This window comes from Nansenia antarctica (assembly GCF_963989245.1).
Source record: "Nansenia antarctica genome assembly, chromosome: 2".
NCBI classification, from domain to species: Eukaryota; Metazoa; Chordata; class Actinopteri; order Argentiniformes; family Microstomatidae; genus Nansenia; species Nansenia antarctica.
In genome coordinates, this window is record NC_137675.1 from 58,295,583 (window position 1) to 58,315,136 (window position 19,554).

Sequence of the window (19,554 nt, forward strand, 5' to 3'; positions counted from 1 at the left end):
ATTGGTCTGAATTGGTAACCTTGATTATTTGGTTAAATAAAACAACGTTCCACCACATTCTCTCAACTGCGATTTATATGTTTGTATTGTGAAATGATTATGCAAAAGCAGCCCCTTTTTGTTTGTTGATCTTGCTGCAGCTATAATTACCTTATCATAAACCAAAATATAAGGTTGTTTTACTCCATTATTGTAGTAGGCTTTGTTAGCTTTTGCATCCAGAGATCGATGTTTGAGATTGGTCACATGTCCCATCTCTCAACTGTATAACAAAACAATTAGTAGACCTATTGTTTCAACCATTTGCACCTTTAAAGACCTTGTCAATATTTTTCCAGACCTCACCGCCATTTCGAGCTGTAACCGTTTACATCAGTGATCCTTTAACTTAACAGTTTGAGTTTGCAATAGACTAGACCACTATCATACAACAGAATTTCCGGTTCATCTTTGTTTTTTAATCAAACTAATAAATTCACGAACTTTTACTCAAAGTTTTTAGGACTCAAACTCTTTGGACAGAGTCTAATTCAGAAAAATACCTACAAAATTCAAGACCTCATAAAATCGTGATAAGACTTTTTAATACTTATTAAGGGTCTTGATTTTCCCAAAATTGATTTATCAACTTTTAATACTTTTCAAGACACCGCGGATACCCTGAGATATCAAACAACGTAACTTTTATAATTCCCTTCCCATATCATTTCGTTTAGTTCCTCCCATTGCTTAGGACTGAAGAGTGGCTATAAACATATGTTTATTTGGTTGGCTTCTGCTGGGTCTTAATAAACATGATCATGTTTAACCCATAAGAACCCGGATCCATTTCTCCTTCAAGAAAAATTATGGGGGATATAAAACAGATTATTAGACCACATAGAACACATCTGACATTGTTTTCTAAATACTACCCCCTAGTGGCAAAGATCTGAAATACATATATGTCACATTGGGTGTTAAACCTATTCCTCATTGGAAAATAAATCAACCTGACAATCTCTTTCTGTTTGTCTTTTTATTTGCAAAACATGGCAGGAACAGGGCCATTTGGGCCATTTGTCAGGGACATTTGACATTTGACATTTGAACAGGGACATTTGAACAGGGACATTTGAACAGGGACATTTGTCAGGTGCTACTGTGACTCATCCTCAGTCCAGGTGAGCCTCTCCTCATAGAAGGCTATGACCACCTGAGGACAGCGAGTGTTTGCCTCACGGGCCGGAACCAGATCAACCTCGTCTGACCCCTTCCTGTAGAGCAGAGGGAGAAAAAGAATAGCTCAGGACTCATACTAATTATAGACCTTTAGTAGCAAGTTTGATAAACTTCCATCATGTCAGTCATGCTCTCATTTCCATGGCAACCCAAAGCTTACAAACTAGCAAGGACAGAAGCGTATTTATTTAAGACATTTCTGAAAATGTCCCTAATAAAAAGGCAGATTCACATAAGTGTAAACAAAAGTTGGAAGTGCATTATGAAAAGTACGGTAGTAAGGAGGACTTCAAAAGGCAGGGAGTACGCAGGGATGGGTTATGATTCAGTTTTAGTAATTCTATAGTAAGGATGTAAAACCATATAGCCTGTATACCAGCCAACTTAATGGCAATCAAATTGTCTGTGATTAATGTCCAGTATTCATTACGAGCCACCAGAATCGACCATTTAGGGCCAATCCCATTACACCCCTTCGGCTCAGTTTTGAACGTTCACGTGTAGGGGTGTCCCAATTCTTGTTTTCATTTAGAGTATGGCTCTGTTTGGAGATTTTTCATGACAAGACTACATTCAGACCCATGGCCCTACCTCCCAGGATGCCTTGCGAATCATCAGAAATCAGATTTTGCTCTAGGCAATGTGGAAGACAACCACAAATGTTATTAGTTTCTCTGTAATTACTTGTTAATAAAGATTTGAAAAATTATAACCATATTATTATCTTAGTTTAATGTCCTTTCAATGTATTATAGACCTTTTCTTTATAACAAGCACAACCATTTTTCCATGTCGCATTTTCCCCCTTCGATGGCATGAAGCTATAGCTATGGCACTTCTTGAACCAAAACACGCAATCTAATCCGAACAGTTGTTATTATGCCATATTATTGATGGGTTATATCATGTAGCTGACTAATAACATGGACAGCGGCTGTTTCTCCAGCGTTCCTGTCATATCGGATTTTAGAACTCCATAAAAATAAATCTGCGCTCTGTGTCTAATGTTATCTATCTGACGTTACATGTTTTGTGCATGATAGTGGTGCATTTTAACATTTCATGTCGCATTTCCCCCCTTTGATGGCATATGACGCTATTGCACTTATTAAACTAAAACTGCGCTCCGTGTCTACTAACGTTATCTACCTAATGTTACATATTTTACGGCTGATTTGGGCATGATAGTCATGCATTTTGACATATTTCCATGTCGTATTTCCCCCCTTTGATGGCATATGACACCCGAATTTAACTAAAGCCACGAAGTTGTTGCACGGTTGTCCTATATCAGTGCAGACTGGCACGGTAGGAGCACAGTTGATAGCCTACAGAGCACTGTTATTCTGTCATGGTCTGATAATTAAGTATTGTTATTTGTTATTTGATGACTTGATTTGACGTGTTTGATCGATTGATAGTGTAAAAATTTAAATTGTGAATGAATCACTAACGTCAATGTTTTTCTATGACACTACTGATGACCCATCAGGGTCTTGAAGGGTTGTCCCATTTAATTGGGAAAGATTTCAACCACTACCTACGCCTTGTGGCTCTGTTCAGAGGCCTTGGCTCCAAAGTGAGCAGCACTCCAAAACGAGCCGTAGGGAAGGGAATCGGGAATGGGCCTTAAAAGCCGTCCTAAAACCACCCTAGCAGCCATAACTCTCCCCTGACCCCCATTTAAGACCCTTTTTCAGTTAGGGAAAAACCCAGCAGAAAGTCAATTTTTTTAATTATCAAACTTACACCTCTGGTTTTATCAACCCACCACCATCTGCCAATGTTATTTTACTAAATGAATCAAATCAATCAATAAGAATAACCGGTTACATTTCTAGTCAACGGTTAATCTAAATGGTAAATGGACTGACTTAAAGCGCCTTATTCCATAGCGCTTTACAATAGGGCTGCCACGATTAGTCGACTAGTCGCGACGACGTCGATTACCAAAATCGTCGCCGACATATTTGGTAATCGACGTCGTCGCATGTTTTTTTGTAGCTGAAATAAGCGATAAGCATTCGTTTTTCTTCCCTGAAGCTGCCACTGGCTAGCGTCTCCCAGTGTCTTTGATGTACATGCGCAGTGTCGGTCATCCGGGGCACACGTGACATCCCCGGAAAAACAAACAGAGAAATGTCTTCCCGTCCTCGTACGTCTAAAGTGTGGGGGCATTTCAACCACAACGTTGAAAAAAAGAATGTGAAATGTAAAGTTTGCAAAGCTGAACTCGCTTATCATGGCAGCACGTCTATGATGCGCGAGCATCTCAAAAGGAAGCACGTTGTGGCAGATGACGAGGAAGACGATGGCTCGTCTCGGTAAGCTAGTTAGCTTGTTATTGGCTAACGATATCGTTACGTTAAAAGCCTTCTTACATTATTTTACGTTATGTGCTGTAACGTTGTCATCAAAGCGATACTTATCAAATAGCTACAAATGTTGTCTTAACGTTACAGTGCTAAGAAGGCGCGTTCTACTATGGATAGTTATCTTGTCAAGATGCCAACGTGCACACCCCAGCAAGCCACCGTCCTGACCGGATCAATCCTGAACATGCTGGTTAAGGATATGAGACCCTTGTCCATGGTTGCTGACGAACCTTTTCTCTACAAACATTTCTTTTTGTGGATAATTGCTCTTTTTTAGTTGCCTTAGTGCCTACCTCATTTTATTTTGCAGCACTATTCAATACATTTAAAATGTATGTTTGATGCCAGAGATGAGTGAAGCAAAGCAAAACTTTTGTACTCTGTACAAGTATTTATTTTTGTTTTTGTATTCTTTTGGTTGCCTAGTGCCTAGCCTACCTCATTTTACTCAGCAGTTTGCACTCTCTACTACTCTTTACATTACATTACATGCATGTGATGCCAGAAATAAATCTGCAAAGTTCATTAAAATATCTATTTTTGAGTGAACAATCATTTTAATTGTCTTTATTTTTAGTTAGCACATGCCTACAACAACAACTAACAACTTCAAGCTAAATTTAGAAGCTGATTTAGAAGATGATAGCTAAATAAGAGCGATTGAGTAATTGTGCGATAAGCTGTAATTTATGATCCGATTAGTCGACTAATCGTTAAAATAATCGGTGACTAGTCGACTATGAAAATAATCGTTTGTGGCAGCCCTACTTTACAATGGCCTCTCATTCACCCATTCATACACCAATGGTGGCAAGCTACCATGCAAGGTGCTGACCTGCTCATTGGGAGCAATTTGGGGTTCAGTGTCTTGCCCATGACACCTCGACATGTAGCCAGCCGGCGTTCGAACCAACGATCTGCCGACCTTGCGATCACTAGACGTAATCTAATAACTGTTAATCATGAACACCCCCAATTTCAAGTATTGCCATGTAGAGTTGGGTTCCAAACAAAGTTGGGTTCCAAAGTGACTACAAAAAGCAATACGAGTGAATGTGTGACTTGACAACAAGTACAAGGTCGGCATTTGTGCATGTGAGACTCACCATTTGATCAAGAACATCAGTTCACCACTGCTGTCTGTTATACTGATGATCCTCTCTGGGTCAAGGTTCCTGGCAAAGCCCCGTGGCTTTTCACTCTGAAACAGACAACACAATAAATAAATTACCATTTACCACAACGCAGATCAGCTCTCTGGGAACCTGCATACTTTACCTTTTTATGTGAACTGTAAGTAGGCTACACCTTGTGCAAACCAGGTCACATGAACCAGCAATGGCTCATAACGCAGGATCCCCATCTCCCGTTTGTGTAGCAGGACACCCCACTAACCCTAACCCTTATTAAGGGTCTTGATTTTCCCAAAATTGATTTATCAACTTTTAATACTTTTCAAGACACCGCGGATACCCTGATATCAACAACACTCCACAAAATTACTGTGAAAACTCATAAAGGTAAGTGAAGTAATCTTAACCACTCAATTAGCAGTGCAAGAGCATTCAAATACAGTCAGAACTGAATTAATGATATGCCTAAAAACTATTACAGTGACAGAATACAATAGTGACCTTATAAATTCAGCATTACATTTGTTGTCTTCTGGCAGAGATGCCATCATAGGATTATTTAGCCTGATCCATTCTCATCCTATTATATTTATATCGAGGATACACTACAGGCCTAGGTAGGACAGTAGAAAACGTCATACAGGATTCCACTACTGGCCTATGAGGACAACTGATACTATGAGAACCGATGATATTTCACCTAAACATGAATATAGGCTGAACCATCCCTTTATGGTGGTTCAGGCTATAAAATAGGCTGATAACTATAAAATGTATCCCTTACATTGTGATTACAATTCCTTACCTCTTCCTCTTCCTCTTCCTCTTGCTCTTCCTCCACTTTAGCTATTTTGGCCTTAGACATCATTTCCTGAAACACAAAAACATGCAAAAACTTAAATCAAAATGAAACTATTAACTAGGCCCATTTGCCCCATTTCAAAGTATGTTAGCCTACCTCTTCAGACTTGACATCGGCAATGTTGTAATCTTCCTCACGCCCACGCTTCTTTCCTCCGACTTGAAAATAGAGAAAAAATAAATGACGTTAGAAGAAAACTAACACTCATCTCTTTTTTCACTCGCTCCTCCATCAACTGCTTCTCCTCTTCCTCCATGTCCTTAGTGAGGAGAACTTCAGGGACTCCATCTTCCGTCTGCTGCAGCTAGATTTACACGTATTGTAGACAAACCTGACGTTAGAAGAAAACGAACACTTTCATCCCATTCCTAACTTTTAAAAGATGTCAACAGCCCTACCGGTGTCAGGCACGGTCTCCTCCATCGCTGTACCCTGTGCTCCCTCGGACTCGGACACGCTGCGTGGTTCTTCCTTCAAGCTGTTAACATTTCATACATTTGCTAAGTTAGACGGATGGTCGACAAATATCACTGTAATAACGTCGATAGCAAGAAGTTATCACAAGTCTGCTAGCTAGTCAGCTAACAGCTGCAGCGAGGCTTGCACAAAGCAGACATTTGAAACATAACAGAACTTACCAACTCATGTTTGACAACTGAAAAACTTGTTTGCTAGCAGGGACGCACGCGGGAAGGGGGGTGCTGAGGGTGCTGCAGCCCCCCCTAGCGGCAGGCAGAAGGAGCTCCTCCTCAAGGTAGGTTCACTCCTGGCTGCATCACTACCCTGACAGAAGCGCTGAGAGTGCTAATGAGAATTTTTTTTTAGCAACGGTGCTAATGAATGTTGTATGTGTAACTGAGTGGATATGGTAAACTCACTGCTCAAGTTAAATCCCCCCACTCACCTGTGCCTTAAATTGCCATTTCTGTGGGATAGCAGGTTAACCTTGGGTGTTTTGTGACGGTCACGTGTGTTGATGTATATCCATACGGAGGACCCAGGCTAGTGTGAGGTCAGAGTTCAAGGAAGCAATGGTGTTTGCAGCAGTGTGACGCCTGTTACAGATGACTGTATGTATGACCCCCCCCCCCCCCCCTGCAGATTGACGAGGAGCTGGTGCAGACTAGGGCTGGGCAAACGATCAAAATTTCTTTTTCGATAATCGCAAGAATTAACGATCAATTATCGATTAATTGATAACCTTTTTTTTCATTAAAGTTCATTAAAGTTTTTTTTTTTTTTTTCCCTTGGGGAAAAAACTTTATTTGTGTTGCTATTGCACACATTCATTCATTCACATTCAAACTATACACTACAGTCAGATAACAATCCTCTTAATGGTCTTGATGGTCTCTTGATGGTCTCAAACCTCCGTTTCCTGGGACACATCATACGGGATGACCTGGCCTGGAAGGACAACACTAAAGGCACCATCAAGAGGGCACAACAGCGGCTATACACCCTGAGATGCCTCAAGAAACAACACAGCAAGCAGGAGATGCTGGTGGCCTTCTACCACGGCGCAGTGGAGAGCATCCTCACCTTCGGCATCTCCAACTGGTACCACAGCTGCACGGCAGCGGAGAGAAACGATCTACAGAGAGTCGTGAGAACAGCACAGGGGATCACCGGCGCCACCCTCCCCTCTCTGGAGAAGCTGTACGAAACACGCTGTCTCAGGAGGGCCTCCAAGATCTCCAAGGACCCGACCCACCCTGGGCACGAACACTTTGTCAAGCTGCCCTCGAACAGGAGGTACAGGACCCCGGCCGCTAGGACAAACAGACTGAAGGACAGCTTCTACCACAGGGCCGTCAAGGCCCTGAACACAGAAAAGGCCTAAGTTCTGGGCCCAGGACAAGTCCGGACGGATTGTAATGGCAGCTAGTGCTGAGGCACAAACATGTACATTTTCAAGCCTGCAAACTGTGACACTTTAAAAAAATGTGAAAAAATACTTTCTTGTGCAATATGACAACCCTAGTCGACTATCTGTGCAGTATAGTACAGTGGATTGTGTACATAGCCTCTATTGATGTAAACCAGCTCCTTATCTTCTTGTGATTTTATGCATCTATGCTTTTTCCAAAATGTGTTTCTTTTTCCTTTCTTAAACACCAGGGGAGCCTCCCCTCCTAAATTTCGTTGTTTGGTACCTGTACTGTAACAATGACAAATAAAGTCTATCTATCTAAACAAGGCAGTGAGTAGCCTAAATTGTTTAACTTAAAAACACATTTTACGTTATCAATAAAAATATAGAAAATAAGTAACTCACCATAGGAGCAGTAAAAAAACAGTTACTCACAAATAGGAGGATGACTGAAAACGTTAGTGTCCTTAAGAGCGTCCAGCTTAACTTAAATTTAAACTCCAGCGAGAGACTGTAGGCGGCAGGCCTACTGGTTCTTGTTCAGAAAGATGATCATGTTAACATGTTCAGGGGTGAGAGACGAACGCAATCTGGTGACACGTGGACAAACTAATTTCCATTATTATTATTATTAAAAAAAATATATATATATAATCTGGGAAGTTCCTCATACTGGACAGAATTCTGCCAGCGCTGAAGAAGAGAGGACACAAGGTAGTGATTGTGCTCAAACAAAACCTTTCCAAATCATGGGCAGGCCAGTTGTTGCATGACCACATTTTGTGTTCATTGCCTGTCTTTCTGCCCTGTTTCTGATATACCTTATTTTGTCTTTGCAGAACAAGGCAGCCCGTATTCGTGTGGGGAAAGGAGACAGACCACTGAACTATGAGCAGGCCCTTCACCCACATCACATTGGCCACCAGTGAGCTGCCAGCCTTCCTGCCTCTCACATTCTAATTCTGATATTATTCAACAAAGCCATCAAGCAGAAAACTGACTATGCTCATTTCAGGCCTCAACTGGAAACTTATCAGTTACCTCTTATTCGTTATGAACGTGAACAAACTAACTGCTGTAGTACAGTGTGTCAATGCTAACCCTCACATCTTTTTCTCTCTTAGGTAACCTCAAAGGGGAGGGAGGAGCAGCTGATCGTACAGTAGAGGATGTGTCTGTGCGACGCTTCATGTTCGGAACATTCCATAACTGTCTGGCCAATGAGCTTGTGATAAAGAGGCGAGGTAATGTGCTGGTGATATGTGCTCTGATGCTGCAGAAACTGCCCCCACAGAAATTCTACTTCCTGATTGGCTACACAGAGGCACTGCTCTCCCACTTCTACAAATGCCCTGTGAAGTTGGAGATTCAGACACTGGAGAAGACAGTCTACAAATATCTTTGAGAAGCCACTGCTTAAGCCAGACTCAATTGACTTGAATGGGAAAGACTTGCCGGAGTACGATAGTTATGGAGATAGACTCCAGTTCTATGAGTGGAGCGGAGCCCCATAGGGGAGCTCTGCTCCTATTGGTTTACCCCGCTACCTAAAGTAGCCAATGACTGAATTTTTCGATGCCTGCGCCCGCCCTGGGGTGCTATATAAAGGGGCGTCCTTCGCTCCTCATTCTCCCAAACATACAATACAGCCGGGTTTGAACAAGTCGAAGTGGGCCAGCAGCCCTATGGGGCTCCGCTCCACTCATAGAACTGGAGTCTATCTCCATAACTATCGTTCTATATCGTGGAGCTCCGCCCCATAGGGGAGCTCTGCTCCTATTGGTTTAGGCGGAGCGAGCGAGGCCAAATGTACCCCCACTGAGACTATTAGTCCGAAAACAATCTCAGCGGCACCCGGAGCTGACCACTGATGTTGGTTCAAGACAACCTTAAAAGTTGGCCCAACCCACACCGAGTCTGCTCCACTGATCTAGCCCTTACGTGAGCACGTAGGGTTGTAGATCTAACGGAACATGTCCTGGAGGAGGGTCCCCTCCCCAGGCACATCCGTATTCATCCTGACAGCACTTGAATAGAATCCCCATGACCAGGGTAATCCAAGTGCCTTCCCCACTACATCAGTCATCAGCAAAACTGAGGACAGAATGAGAAAAGGATGAGGAAGAAATATCACTGATCTAGCCCTTACATGAGCACGTAGGGTTGTAGATCTAACGGAACATGTCCTGGAGGAGGGTCCCCTCCCCAGGCACATCCGTATTCATCCTGACAGCACTTGAATAGAATCCCCATGACCAGGGTAATCCAAGTGCCTTCCCCACTACATCAGTCATCAGCAAAACTGAGGACAGAATGAGAAAAGGATGAGGAAGAAATATCTTTCAAGTAATACCGTACAAAAGGTGATGGCGACGACCAAGACGCCGCCTCACATATCTCCTCCACTCCCACTCCCCTGAGAATGGCCACTGATGTGGCCATGCCCCTGGTGGAATGAGCCCGAATGCCAGTCGGCACGGGCTGCCCCTTCGATTCGTATGCGAGGCTAATCGCCTCGCAAATCCAATGGGACAGCCTCTGCTTCGAGAGTGGTGCCCCGGCTTTCTGTCCGCCGTAGCAGATCAGAAGCTGGGGAGAAGATCTCAGTCCTGCTGTGCGCTTCACATAATGTGCCAACGCGCGCACCGGACATAGACAATGTAAACGCCTCTCCCTCTCTCCGTCGTGAGGAGGAGGAAAAAAGGCGCTCAGAGCACAGCTCTGAACCCTAAACCCACGATTAACCTTAGGGATAAAAGCCGGGTTAGGGCGTAACACAGCTTTTGTTTCGTCATCAGATATGATCAAACAATCTGCCTGTGTCGAGAGAGCGCATAAATCACTCACTCGCTTAGCCGTAGTCAAGGCGAGGAGTAGACTCGTCTTGAGAGACAATAAACGCAACGACACAGTGTCAATGGGTTCGAATGGGGGCACGCACAGCGCCTCTAGCACAATCGACAGGTCCCATTTTGGCATTAGAGTCCTATGAGGGCGTCTAAGCCTACACACTCCAGTCAAAAAACGCTTAACCAGCGAATGACTGAACAGTGTCGTTGTCGCAAAACCCTCATGACAAGCTGAGATGGCAGCCGCGTAAACTTTAATAGTTCCCGCCGCCAATCCCTTGTCAAACAGCGACTGTAAGAAGCACAAGAACGTTTCGACCCGACAGCAGACTGGGTCAACGTCCTGTCCCTCACACCACTGTGTAAACACTCGCCAGCGGGCCGCATATCCCTTTGCAGTGGATTGCGCGCGCGCACTCTGAATGGTCTGAATGACCGCGTCTGTCAGACCCCTGCGTTCTAACAAGTCCCTCTCAGTAACAAGTCCCTCTCAGTAACCAGGCCCATCATAGGCGGCCCCCTCACCAAGCCTCTGGCTTGAGAGAGTGCATCTTGTCGATGAGGTATGGGCCATGGGCCCTCTACCAACATCTCCATCAGTTCCGGAAACCCCGGGGCTCCGGGACGGTCCGGGGCTACAAGAATTAACTCTAGCCTCTCTGACCTCACTCGTGCCAACAGTGGGAGGATAGATGTCAGGGGTGGGAACGCGTATAACAGGACCCTCGGCCATGGGTGGTGTGCGAATGCATCGACTCCCAATGGCGGGTTGTCCTGTTCGCGCAGGGAGAACCAAAGGCGATACTGCGCATTCGTCCGTGACGCAAACAGATCCACTTCTGCTTGCCTGAACCGTGCCCAAATCAGAGACACAATGGAGGGTGCTAACCTCCAGTCGTCGTCCCTCGGGCCTCCCCGTGATAACAGATCTGCTCCTTCGTTGAGCAGACCTGGAATGTGGAGAGCTTTTAGCGAACTCAGGTGTGTGACAGCCCACAGACATACATCTGTCGCTAGGCGATGAAGTGACGCTGAGCGTACTCCCCCTTGACGATTGATGTATGCTACTGTTGTCCTGTTGTCAGATCTGACTAACACGTCCAGATCCTTTAACACCGGGGCAAAATGAAGTAGCGTTAACTTCACCGCCTCGAGTTCCAGCAGGTTGATGTGACGCGTCTCCAACGGTCCCCATCTTCCTGCCACCGAACCTGCCTGCCACACTCCTCCCCACCCAGTCAACGACGCGTCCGTGAAGACTGGGTAGTGGGATGCCGGTCTGCCCATGGCGACTCCGCGCGCGATGACGCGCGGGTCTCTCCAGTAGCTCAGGTCGGTTTTGACCGATCTCGGTATTACAATCAACTTGCGACGGTGTCTCACTGGATCCAGTCGCAGTCGTGCGAACCACCTCTGCAGTCTGCGCATGTGTAATAGGCCTAAGGGGACCACTACATGGGCTGCAGACATCAGTCCTAGTAAGGACATCATTGACAGAGCGGTGATTGTATTTGTCACTCGACACACCCGGAGAGCTGACGTCAGTGTCGCTCTCCGTGGTGCCGATAAACTGGCCCTCATCTTGGCAGTATCCAACTGAATGCCTAGATAGGAAAACTGTTGAGCCGGCCACGGAGCACTCTTTGTCCAGTTGACAGCTAACCCCAGCTGAGTGAGGTGCTGCACCAGTGAGGTTGCGTCCCGAATGGCTCGATTTGGGCATTGGGCCAAGACCAGTAGGTCGTCGAGATATGCTAATATGCGTATCCCGTTTCGCCTCAGTGGTTCGAGTGCTGTCTGCACGCATTTGGAGAAAGTTCGAGGAGCAAGCGCGTACCCGAAGGGCAGGCGCGTGTACTCGTAAACCTTCCCTTGGAAGGCAAAACGTAGAAATTTCCTGTGCCTCTCTGTGATTGGCACATGAAAATACGCGTCCCTCAGGTCTATGCTGATTCCGTAGTCGCCCTTCTGTATACAAGACAGAAGGCGCCTCGTCGTCAACATACGAAAGGGGCGTTTCGCCACTCTCTCGTTGAGGACCCTTAAATCTAGTATGGGTCTCATGCCTCCGGATTTCTTTGGGACAAGGAAATACGGGGAGTACCACCCCATGTCCCACTGGTCCCTCGGAACCATTGTCACTGCGCCCTTTGTTAGGAGATTCGTAATCTCCTCCTGGAGCGCACGTGTTTTTATCGGGCAGGACAAAACAGTCTCTCTCACGCCCCTGAAGGGCGGAGGAGGCTGAATGAACTGTAGTGCATATCCCCTCCTCAATGTCCTGTCCAGCCAGCCCGACAGAATACCTGCCCCTTCTAGCCATTCTGCATAACGCAACGACAGCGGCTGGGCCGTCTGTTGTGGTGCAGTCGACAGAAAAAGCTTGAATTTCTGTATGACCCCAGCCGCCGCTGCACACCGAGGAGGTGGCACAGCCCAAGGTGGGGTCATTTCGAAAGGGATGGGCTGCCGTCTGTAAAGAGTGTTTGTTATGTGTAACAATGCCCTTTATTGACGCAGGTTTATTATGCGGCTACAGACAGGGGTGTTTAACCCCGTTTGTGTCGTGATAGGGGTAAGTCTGTTAGGCAGAGAGCTGGCCACACGCTGGTAAGCTGGGCCAGTCTCCGCTTTGTTTCTAACCGGTAGCGATTGGACGACGCTCTGACAAAGCAGGCGGGTCTCCGCTCTGGTAGATAACATGGGAAAATCTCCTTTACTGAAAAAGTAAGGTGGGGATTTTCCTTCTTTTGCCTCTTTATGAGGTAGCAGCCATGAAGAGGAAAACGGTGGTGGGGTCATTACCGACCCCTCTGCCAGTGAAACCGGGCCACGCTGCCATGGGGGGCCGTAGCGGGCCCTCCCAGTGGTCAGCGGCGGGGGCTGGGGATGCCGAGTGGGGCATGGCTCCGTCGGTAGAGGTAGAGCCAGTGCCGCATCACGCCAAAACATCCGTTTCGCAGCCGTTGACGGTCTAGTCGTCACCACGGCGGAAGAAGAAGAGGTGGAGGGTCGCTGGAGGGGGAGGTGGCTGGCAAGGTGCTTCTTAGCCTCCTCCATCGCGGCCAGGCGCTTCGTCATGGTGTCCATGGCGGGACCGAATAGCCCTTGTCTCTCTATTGGAGCATTCAGTAGGGCCATCCGGTCCGCCCCGGTCATGGTGGTGAGAGACAGCCACATCTGTCGCTGCTGCACCACCGCGTTTGCCATCAGGCGACCCCCACAAACCGCGACGCCCTGGGCCAGGTACATCGTCGCGGCACTGAGCTTGCTCAGAAGCTCCGCCTCCGCTGCAGACAGACCGTTGGGTCGGTCTGTGGTGATTTTCGCAATGGCGGCGTTAAACACGGCGATGTTATTCGCCGCCGCCGCCGCCTGCGCACCGAGAGCGTAGCTCTTGTCTACCAGGGTGGCGTTAAACCTGTCACGCTGGTTGGGCAGCATAGGTTTTTTAGGCACCGACCAGGCGCTGGACCCCGGTACCAAGTAGGCGGCCAGCGCTGGTTCGAGCGGCGGGGAGCCGTCGGTCATCCCCTCCGCGAGCCCCTCCACTCTGGTAAAGGGCAGGAACGCCTTCACTGGCGCCCTGCCTGTGAGTGGTTCTCCCCACTTGTCCTCCACGAACTTATCTAAGCCCGGGAGGACAGCGTTAGGAGGTTGGTCCTGTCGCTTCGCCCTTTTCCCGTAAAACAGGTCCTTCTCCCAGAAGGACTCCGTTGGGGAAGGGGAGGCGGGACAGGGAATTGCCAACACGCCTGCCGCAGCTTCCAGGAGGCCCTGGAAGTCGTGGTGGAGTGATGGGGGGGCGAGGGCGGGGAGCTCGTGAGCCTCTACCTGCCGCTCGCTCTCATCAGAGCTTTCTGACCCTGACACCGGCACCGACCACTCAGCTGGGTGAGGGCGGCGTGATGTCAGGGCCGGCTGAGCGGGCGGGACCATCCCTACTTGGGGAGGTGCCTGCCAAGAACGCCGCTCTGGGGCCTGTCCGGACGCATCATCGGAGATAGCGTCCGCCAGGGGAATGCTCTCCTTGAACCAGGCCATCCTCTTCCGCCTTTCCGCGACGGAAAGGAGGTGGAAGGGGAGGCAGCTGGGGGAGGCGACCAACGCCGCCTCGGCATGTTGGGGGCCGAGGCAGACGTGGCAGAAGTCGTGCTTGTCCTCCGCTGCTAGGAAATCGCAGCGGCAGGCGTCCCGGAGGAACTTCTTCGTGGTCGGCGGCGGACGATCCATCGCTGAAGGGAAAAGTCTGGCGGGTTCTCCAGTCTCTTGTAGTCGTCCTTCTTGCAGTCTCAGATGTAAACCCGTGCTGAACTTTTTGGGAGAATGAGGAGCGAAGGACGGCCCTTTATATAGCACCCCAGGGCGGGCGCAGGCATCGAAAAATTCTGTCATTGGCTACTTTAGGTAGCGGGGTAAACCAATAGGAGCAGAGCTCCCCTATGGGGCGGAGCTCCACGATATAGAACTGGGTACAAAACCTGGATGTCCCCCTTTAACATAGGTCCAGCCGACTATTTTCAGGATAGCCCCAAGTGTGTCAATGTAATTAGAACTCTACTCACAGTTACAATCACCACCCAGTTACCATTGTTGAATAGAGGTTTACAAATGGAATATACTGGTCTGAAATGTGTTCATCTGCATTAATTGACTGTATGATGAATACAACTTGCATATTGACTTCTGAGACACAGACACATCCTGTATAAATGCAGTGCTCCTGTCTCTCATGTTGGCTTGACATTTCTCCTGTTATGTTGCCTAATAAATAATCATGTGTTGGTGTTATATAATGTACCAAGAATGCAGTCAAAATACATTTGATTGATTGATTTCTCACAATGCAGCCACATTCACATTGAACAAAGGAATAAGCTGCGTCAGTGCAAAAAGACAAGGCACATGGATTTAATCATGTCTTCATTCGTATTTAAGGTTAGAATCTGAAAAAGTCCCTTGATACGTTAAAAAGTCCCCATATATCGACAATATCTTCCTTTCCATAAGGCAATATTCAGTAAAAAAAAACAGCTGTTTGAAAATGTCACACACAAACAAATGTGTCCAATCAACATCCTGGACAATTTCCCTCTTGAATTGAAGGCCTCATGGCAATTGCATTTCATGAATACTAAGATTGTAAAATGATTTGAACAGAGTGATATAAAATCAAGACAAAGGAAAATGATGGCAGACTCTGCCTTCTCTCAGACACTTTGCACACAAAAATAACAAATAAAGGACAACTACTAAGTCCTGTATGGGTTCACAGTAATACAAGACAAGCAAGGGACTTGTTCAGTTTTCAATTCTTTCATCATTCGTTCCCTGTAAAAGTGCTAAAAAACAGAATGTAGGATGCATTCACCTTCTAAGGCAGAAAGGCTATGGGAGAACACTGGTAAACCTGCTACAAATTGCAGTTGCCCTTGTGTATACATCTAGGATAACCTTTCCTTCCCCAAAATCAAACCTTATCCATTGTAGGGTAAGAAAACTTGGCCTTAAATAAACATTGGGGCAACTTCATCCTCAACAAGTTATCTTTGGGTTACGTACTGTACGGTCAAAACTGATTGAGTACATGCAATGTTAACCCCTTCCTCTGTAAGGTTATGACACTTTTAAATGTCTCTAGTGGGTCAAAGGTTCTGATTGTATTCCAGACCCTGTACTCATAATATGGAAAGAAAATAATAACAATATGGAGTCTATACAGTGCAACTGCATGTCTGCCTATAAAATGATCTCATAGTACCAGGATAGGCTGAGAGCAGGCAGAGTGGAGCCCATCCACATACTATGAGTAAGGTGAGTAAGGAGTTTGCCCTGAACATGTGCCCTGACCAGGAACAATTCCTGGCCCCAACTATGACATGAGTCAGCATAATTCAGATACCCAAACCCTAACATCTCTCCTCAGATGACAACAGGAATGCTCACAGTAGAATATCCTAACCTTTATCATTATTAGGGAGGGGGATGAAACAATAACTGGTGAAGGGCCACTTCTACCCCCTCAAGTGTCGGGTACAGAGCTGGGGTCCCGCCCATCCTGTTGGTGGATTGGTTATTTTTTGGTGTTGCGGCAGCTGTCGCCTTCACATGACTGCAGCTTGATCAGCCGTTGATTCGTGGTCTGCAGGAGGGCAGGGTCAACCTTTTTCACAATGTTCTCCATCTGGTGGGGGTCCGAGGTCAGGTTGTACACCTCCACGAATGACTGAGAAAGAGAGAGAGAGAGAGAGAGAGGACAGGGAATTGAGAGTGAGAGACACACACACAACGTGTATGGTGGTGGTAGTCTTCCTGGGTTCTTAAAGTACTAATCTGAGGTATAGGAATAAAAGCAACACTCACACATAGGCCTGAAAATACACAAACACACACACACACACACACACACACACACACACACACCTCACTATCAGCAAACTCGCAGTATTGTAGGTTGTGCTCAACAAGAGTCCTGACGCAGGCGTAGGTGTTGTTATAGGCATCCTCACACACACAGTCAGGGAAACATTGCTGGAGGGAGAGAGAGACAGACAGGGGTGAGTCATGTCTTACTTAGTGAGATAAACCAGAGACTGAGGTGGATAATACTGTAACAGTGGGGTGAAGATAATAGGGGGGTAATGTAAGTAACTCACAGACAGGCCGGGGCCCAGTTTTGGGCATTCAGGGTCTGGGGCGGGGTGTCCTTCTCCTGTGTACTCCACCAGGAAGTATGGCCATACCGTGCCATTACGCAATGAAGGGGCCTGTAGGGAAAAAAGAGAATGAGTGTGTGTCATTTTAGAGGGTACAAATACTGTAAGTCAAATTTACAACAAGCCCTTTTGGTCTGTTTTTCCCCCCCCTTTTTCCATAACTGCACATATGCAAATAAATAAACTAAAAGTAAACTAAGCAGAGTGTTCTGTTTGGTCCTCTTACCATCTGAGCAAGGAAGGACTGTCCGTCCATGTTGACGTGGGAGAGATTGAAGCCTGAGATGTCCAGCAGGGTAGGAGCCATGTCAATATTCAACACTGAAGCCTGAAAGAACACACACACATCACATAGGTGTATATGGATGAATGGATACTTAAAAATATGGATAAACAAAAAGGAATGTACGGAAGACTGGAGGGACGGATGCATAGGTGGGAGCTCACCGGCAGCGTCTGTTTGGGTTTGATGCCTGGCCCACGGACCAGGAGGGGGATCCTGATGTCAAACTCATATAGCTGCCTCTTATCAATGGGCAGAGAAAACTGACCTGAGAAAACACCCAACAAAAAAAACGATCGTTACAACACTGTACACAACAACAAAGATGGAAACACCCATTGGTTCCACTAATCACCAGCCCGAAGTAGGGTTAACGCTGAGCATGAACAACACCAGGGTCAGACAGACAGAACCGTGTGGAGACACACACCAGTATGGTAGCCGTTGTCTGAGGTGTAGAAGATGTAGGTGTTGTTGGGCTCCTTCAGGTCCTCTAGTTTCTTCACCAGCGCCTCGACCAGGTCATCCACTGACTGTGAGGGGGGCCTGGTTCCTTCCCTCAGGGACACTGCTGTTGTATTTATCTGTACTATGTGTTTCTCTACCCATGTGAGCTGAGCTGAACATCTTCCCCATAGACACATGACCTTAAACAATCATAGAAGCTCCTACACCTGTAGTTCTACCCATCCTCATACCTCAATGTGTCTCTGACTTGGCTCGCTAAATGTGCATTTGCAGCGGGGGGGGGGGGGGGGGGGGGGGGGGGGGGTAAACTACCAGGTGCTTATAACAGAGGTGTCTCAGAGGTGTATGCTTATGGATACTGTCTATAGGGTAACATTAATATCTAGAGGGCTGAGGTGCTTTTACCTGTCTCAAATAGTGTAAGCATTGCTGTTTGACATTGAATAACTCCAGAGTTAAATCTGTTACGTCCTAACCAACCCCCCTTCCCCCCACCCCCACCCCCACCACCACCCCCCCACCCCCCAGTCCCCTGATCCTTTCCCATCCAGCATGTCCAGGCGGGGGCAGGGTGGGGTGGGGGCATTGGGTAGAGTGTGGGGGCAAGCCCGGACAATAACCCTGTGATTGGTGTCTTCTGTAGAGATCACCATGGACAGTAACAGTGAGGGGAGTGAGGGGAACCTGTGAAGGAGGATGTTTACTATGGCAGTGTAGCTCCACGCAGGATATGGCGGTCTATGGCCTCCGAGCAACAATATGGTATGTGGTACAGCTTCTCTCTAGAAGAAAATAACCCTTGATAAAATGACAGAAAAGATAGACGTATATACACATACAGTAGTGTGTGGAAAACTGATTTGATATACATTATCAGAGGGTGGTCTTTCTGCTCCATTCAGGGCACCTTTTGAGTGTGACTTTAGACTAAGCTGACGGGGAAGACAAGATGGCAATATTTTCTGTAGCTGGAGAATGAGTGTCCCCTCCCTGTATGTAGCCTCAATCCCAGACCCTCCTTTGAACTCACCCTCTCTCACCCATCTCCCCCACCCCCCTTTCACCCTTCCTACTCCTCCTCCTCCTGCTCCCAGGGACAATAGCGTCCCTCCTCCTACTCTGTTGATTTTGCATGACTGGTTGTTTACAGTGCAGTGGGAAGGGAAAGCGTTGGATGAGTAAGTGCACTCTTGCCTTGTTGGTGTCACTCCATTGCACTCCAATGTTCGAATTTTACCATAAAACGTCACCAAAAGAAAATGTTTATTATATCATATATATATGTTAAATGGGATTGATTTCAAGTGTATATACCTCTGTATTCATCCATGGTTGTTTTGGATGTTATCGAATAAACAGAACCTCATCATAGTAGCCTACTATGACAACAACAAATAAGTACCAGAGTGCCTCCTGTATTCTACTATAGAAACATTTGGTTCAACCATGAAATGCATGGTTTTATCGATATCATTCCTTTCCCCTCACTGTCCCTGCAGGGCCGCTTTAAGGGGGGGCTAGCTGGGGCGGTGGCACAGGGCCTCGCGCTTTGGAGGGCCTCGCGTGAGGCAGTTTTTTTTTTTTGGGTACCCTGGCTGGCGAGGCCCTCCAAAGCGCCAGGCAAGGGACCTTATTATTATTTTTGCCTTTAATACATTTCTAAATGTTCACACATGTGATAATCATAGTCAATCATACATCTAAAATCTAGCATACCTGTAGGACAGGGAGATTCTTAGCAACAGAAAAAAGTAATTTCCCCCTATGACACCTT

The 19,554-nt window shown here is 46.7% G+C and overlaps 1 protein-coding gene across 1 annotated transcript; it reads right to left on the reverse strand.

Moving 5' to 3' along the window:
• Positions 1-16,205: 16,205 nt before the first annotated feature.
• LOC308150320 (N-acetylglucosamine-6-sulfatase-like) lies at positions 16,206-17,956 on the reverse strand (the record flags this gene model as incomplete). The annotated part of the gene is made up of 6 exons (XM_080523166.1): positions 16,206-16,539; positions 16,737-16,844; positions 16,970-17,080; positions 17,256-17,357; positions 17,477-17,580; positions 17,743-17,956. 6 exons carry the CDS (start codon positions 17,954-17,956, stop codon positions 16,387-16,389), a joined length of 792 nt encoding a protein of 263 aa, XP_080379292.1. The 3' UTR covers positions 16,206-16,386.
• Positions 17,957-19,554: the final 1,598 nt, after the last annotated feature.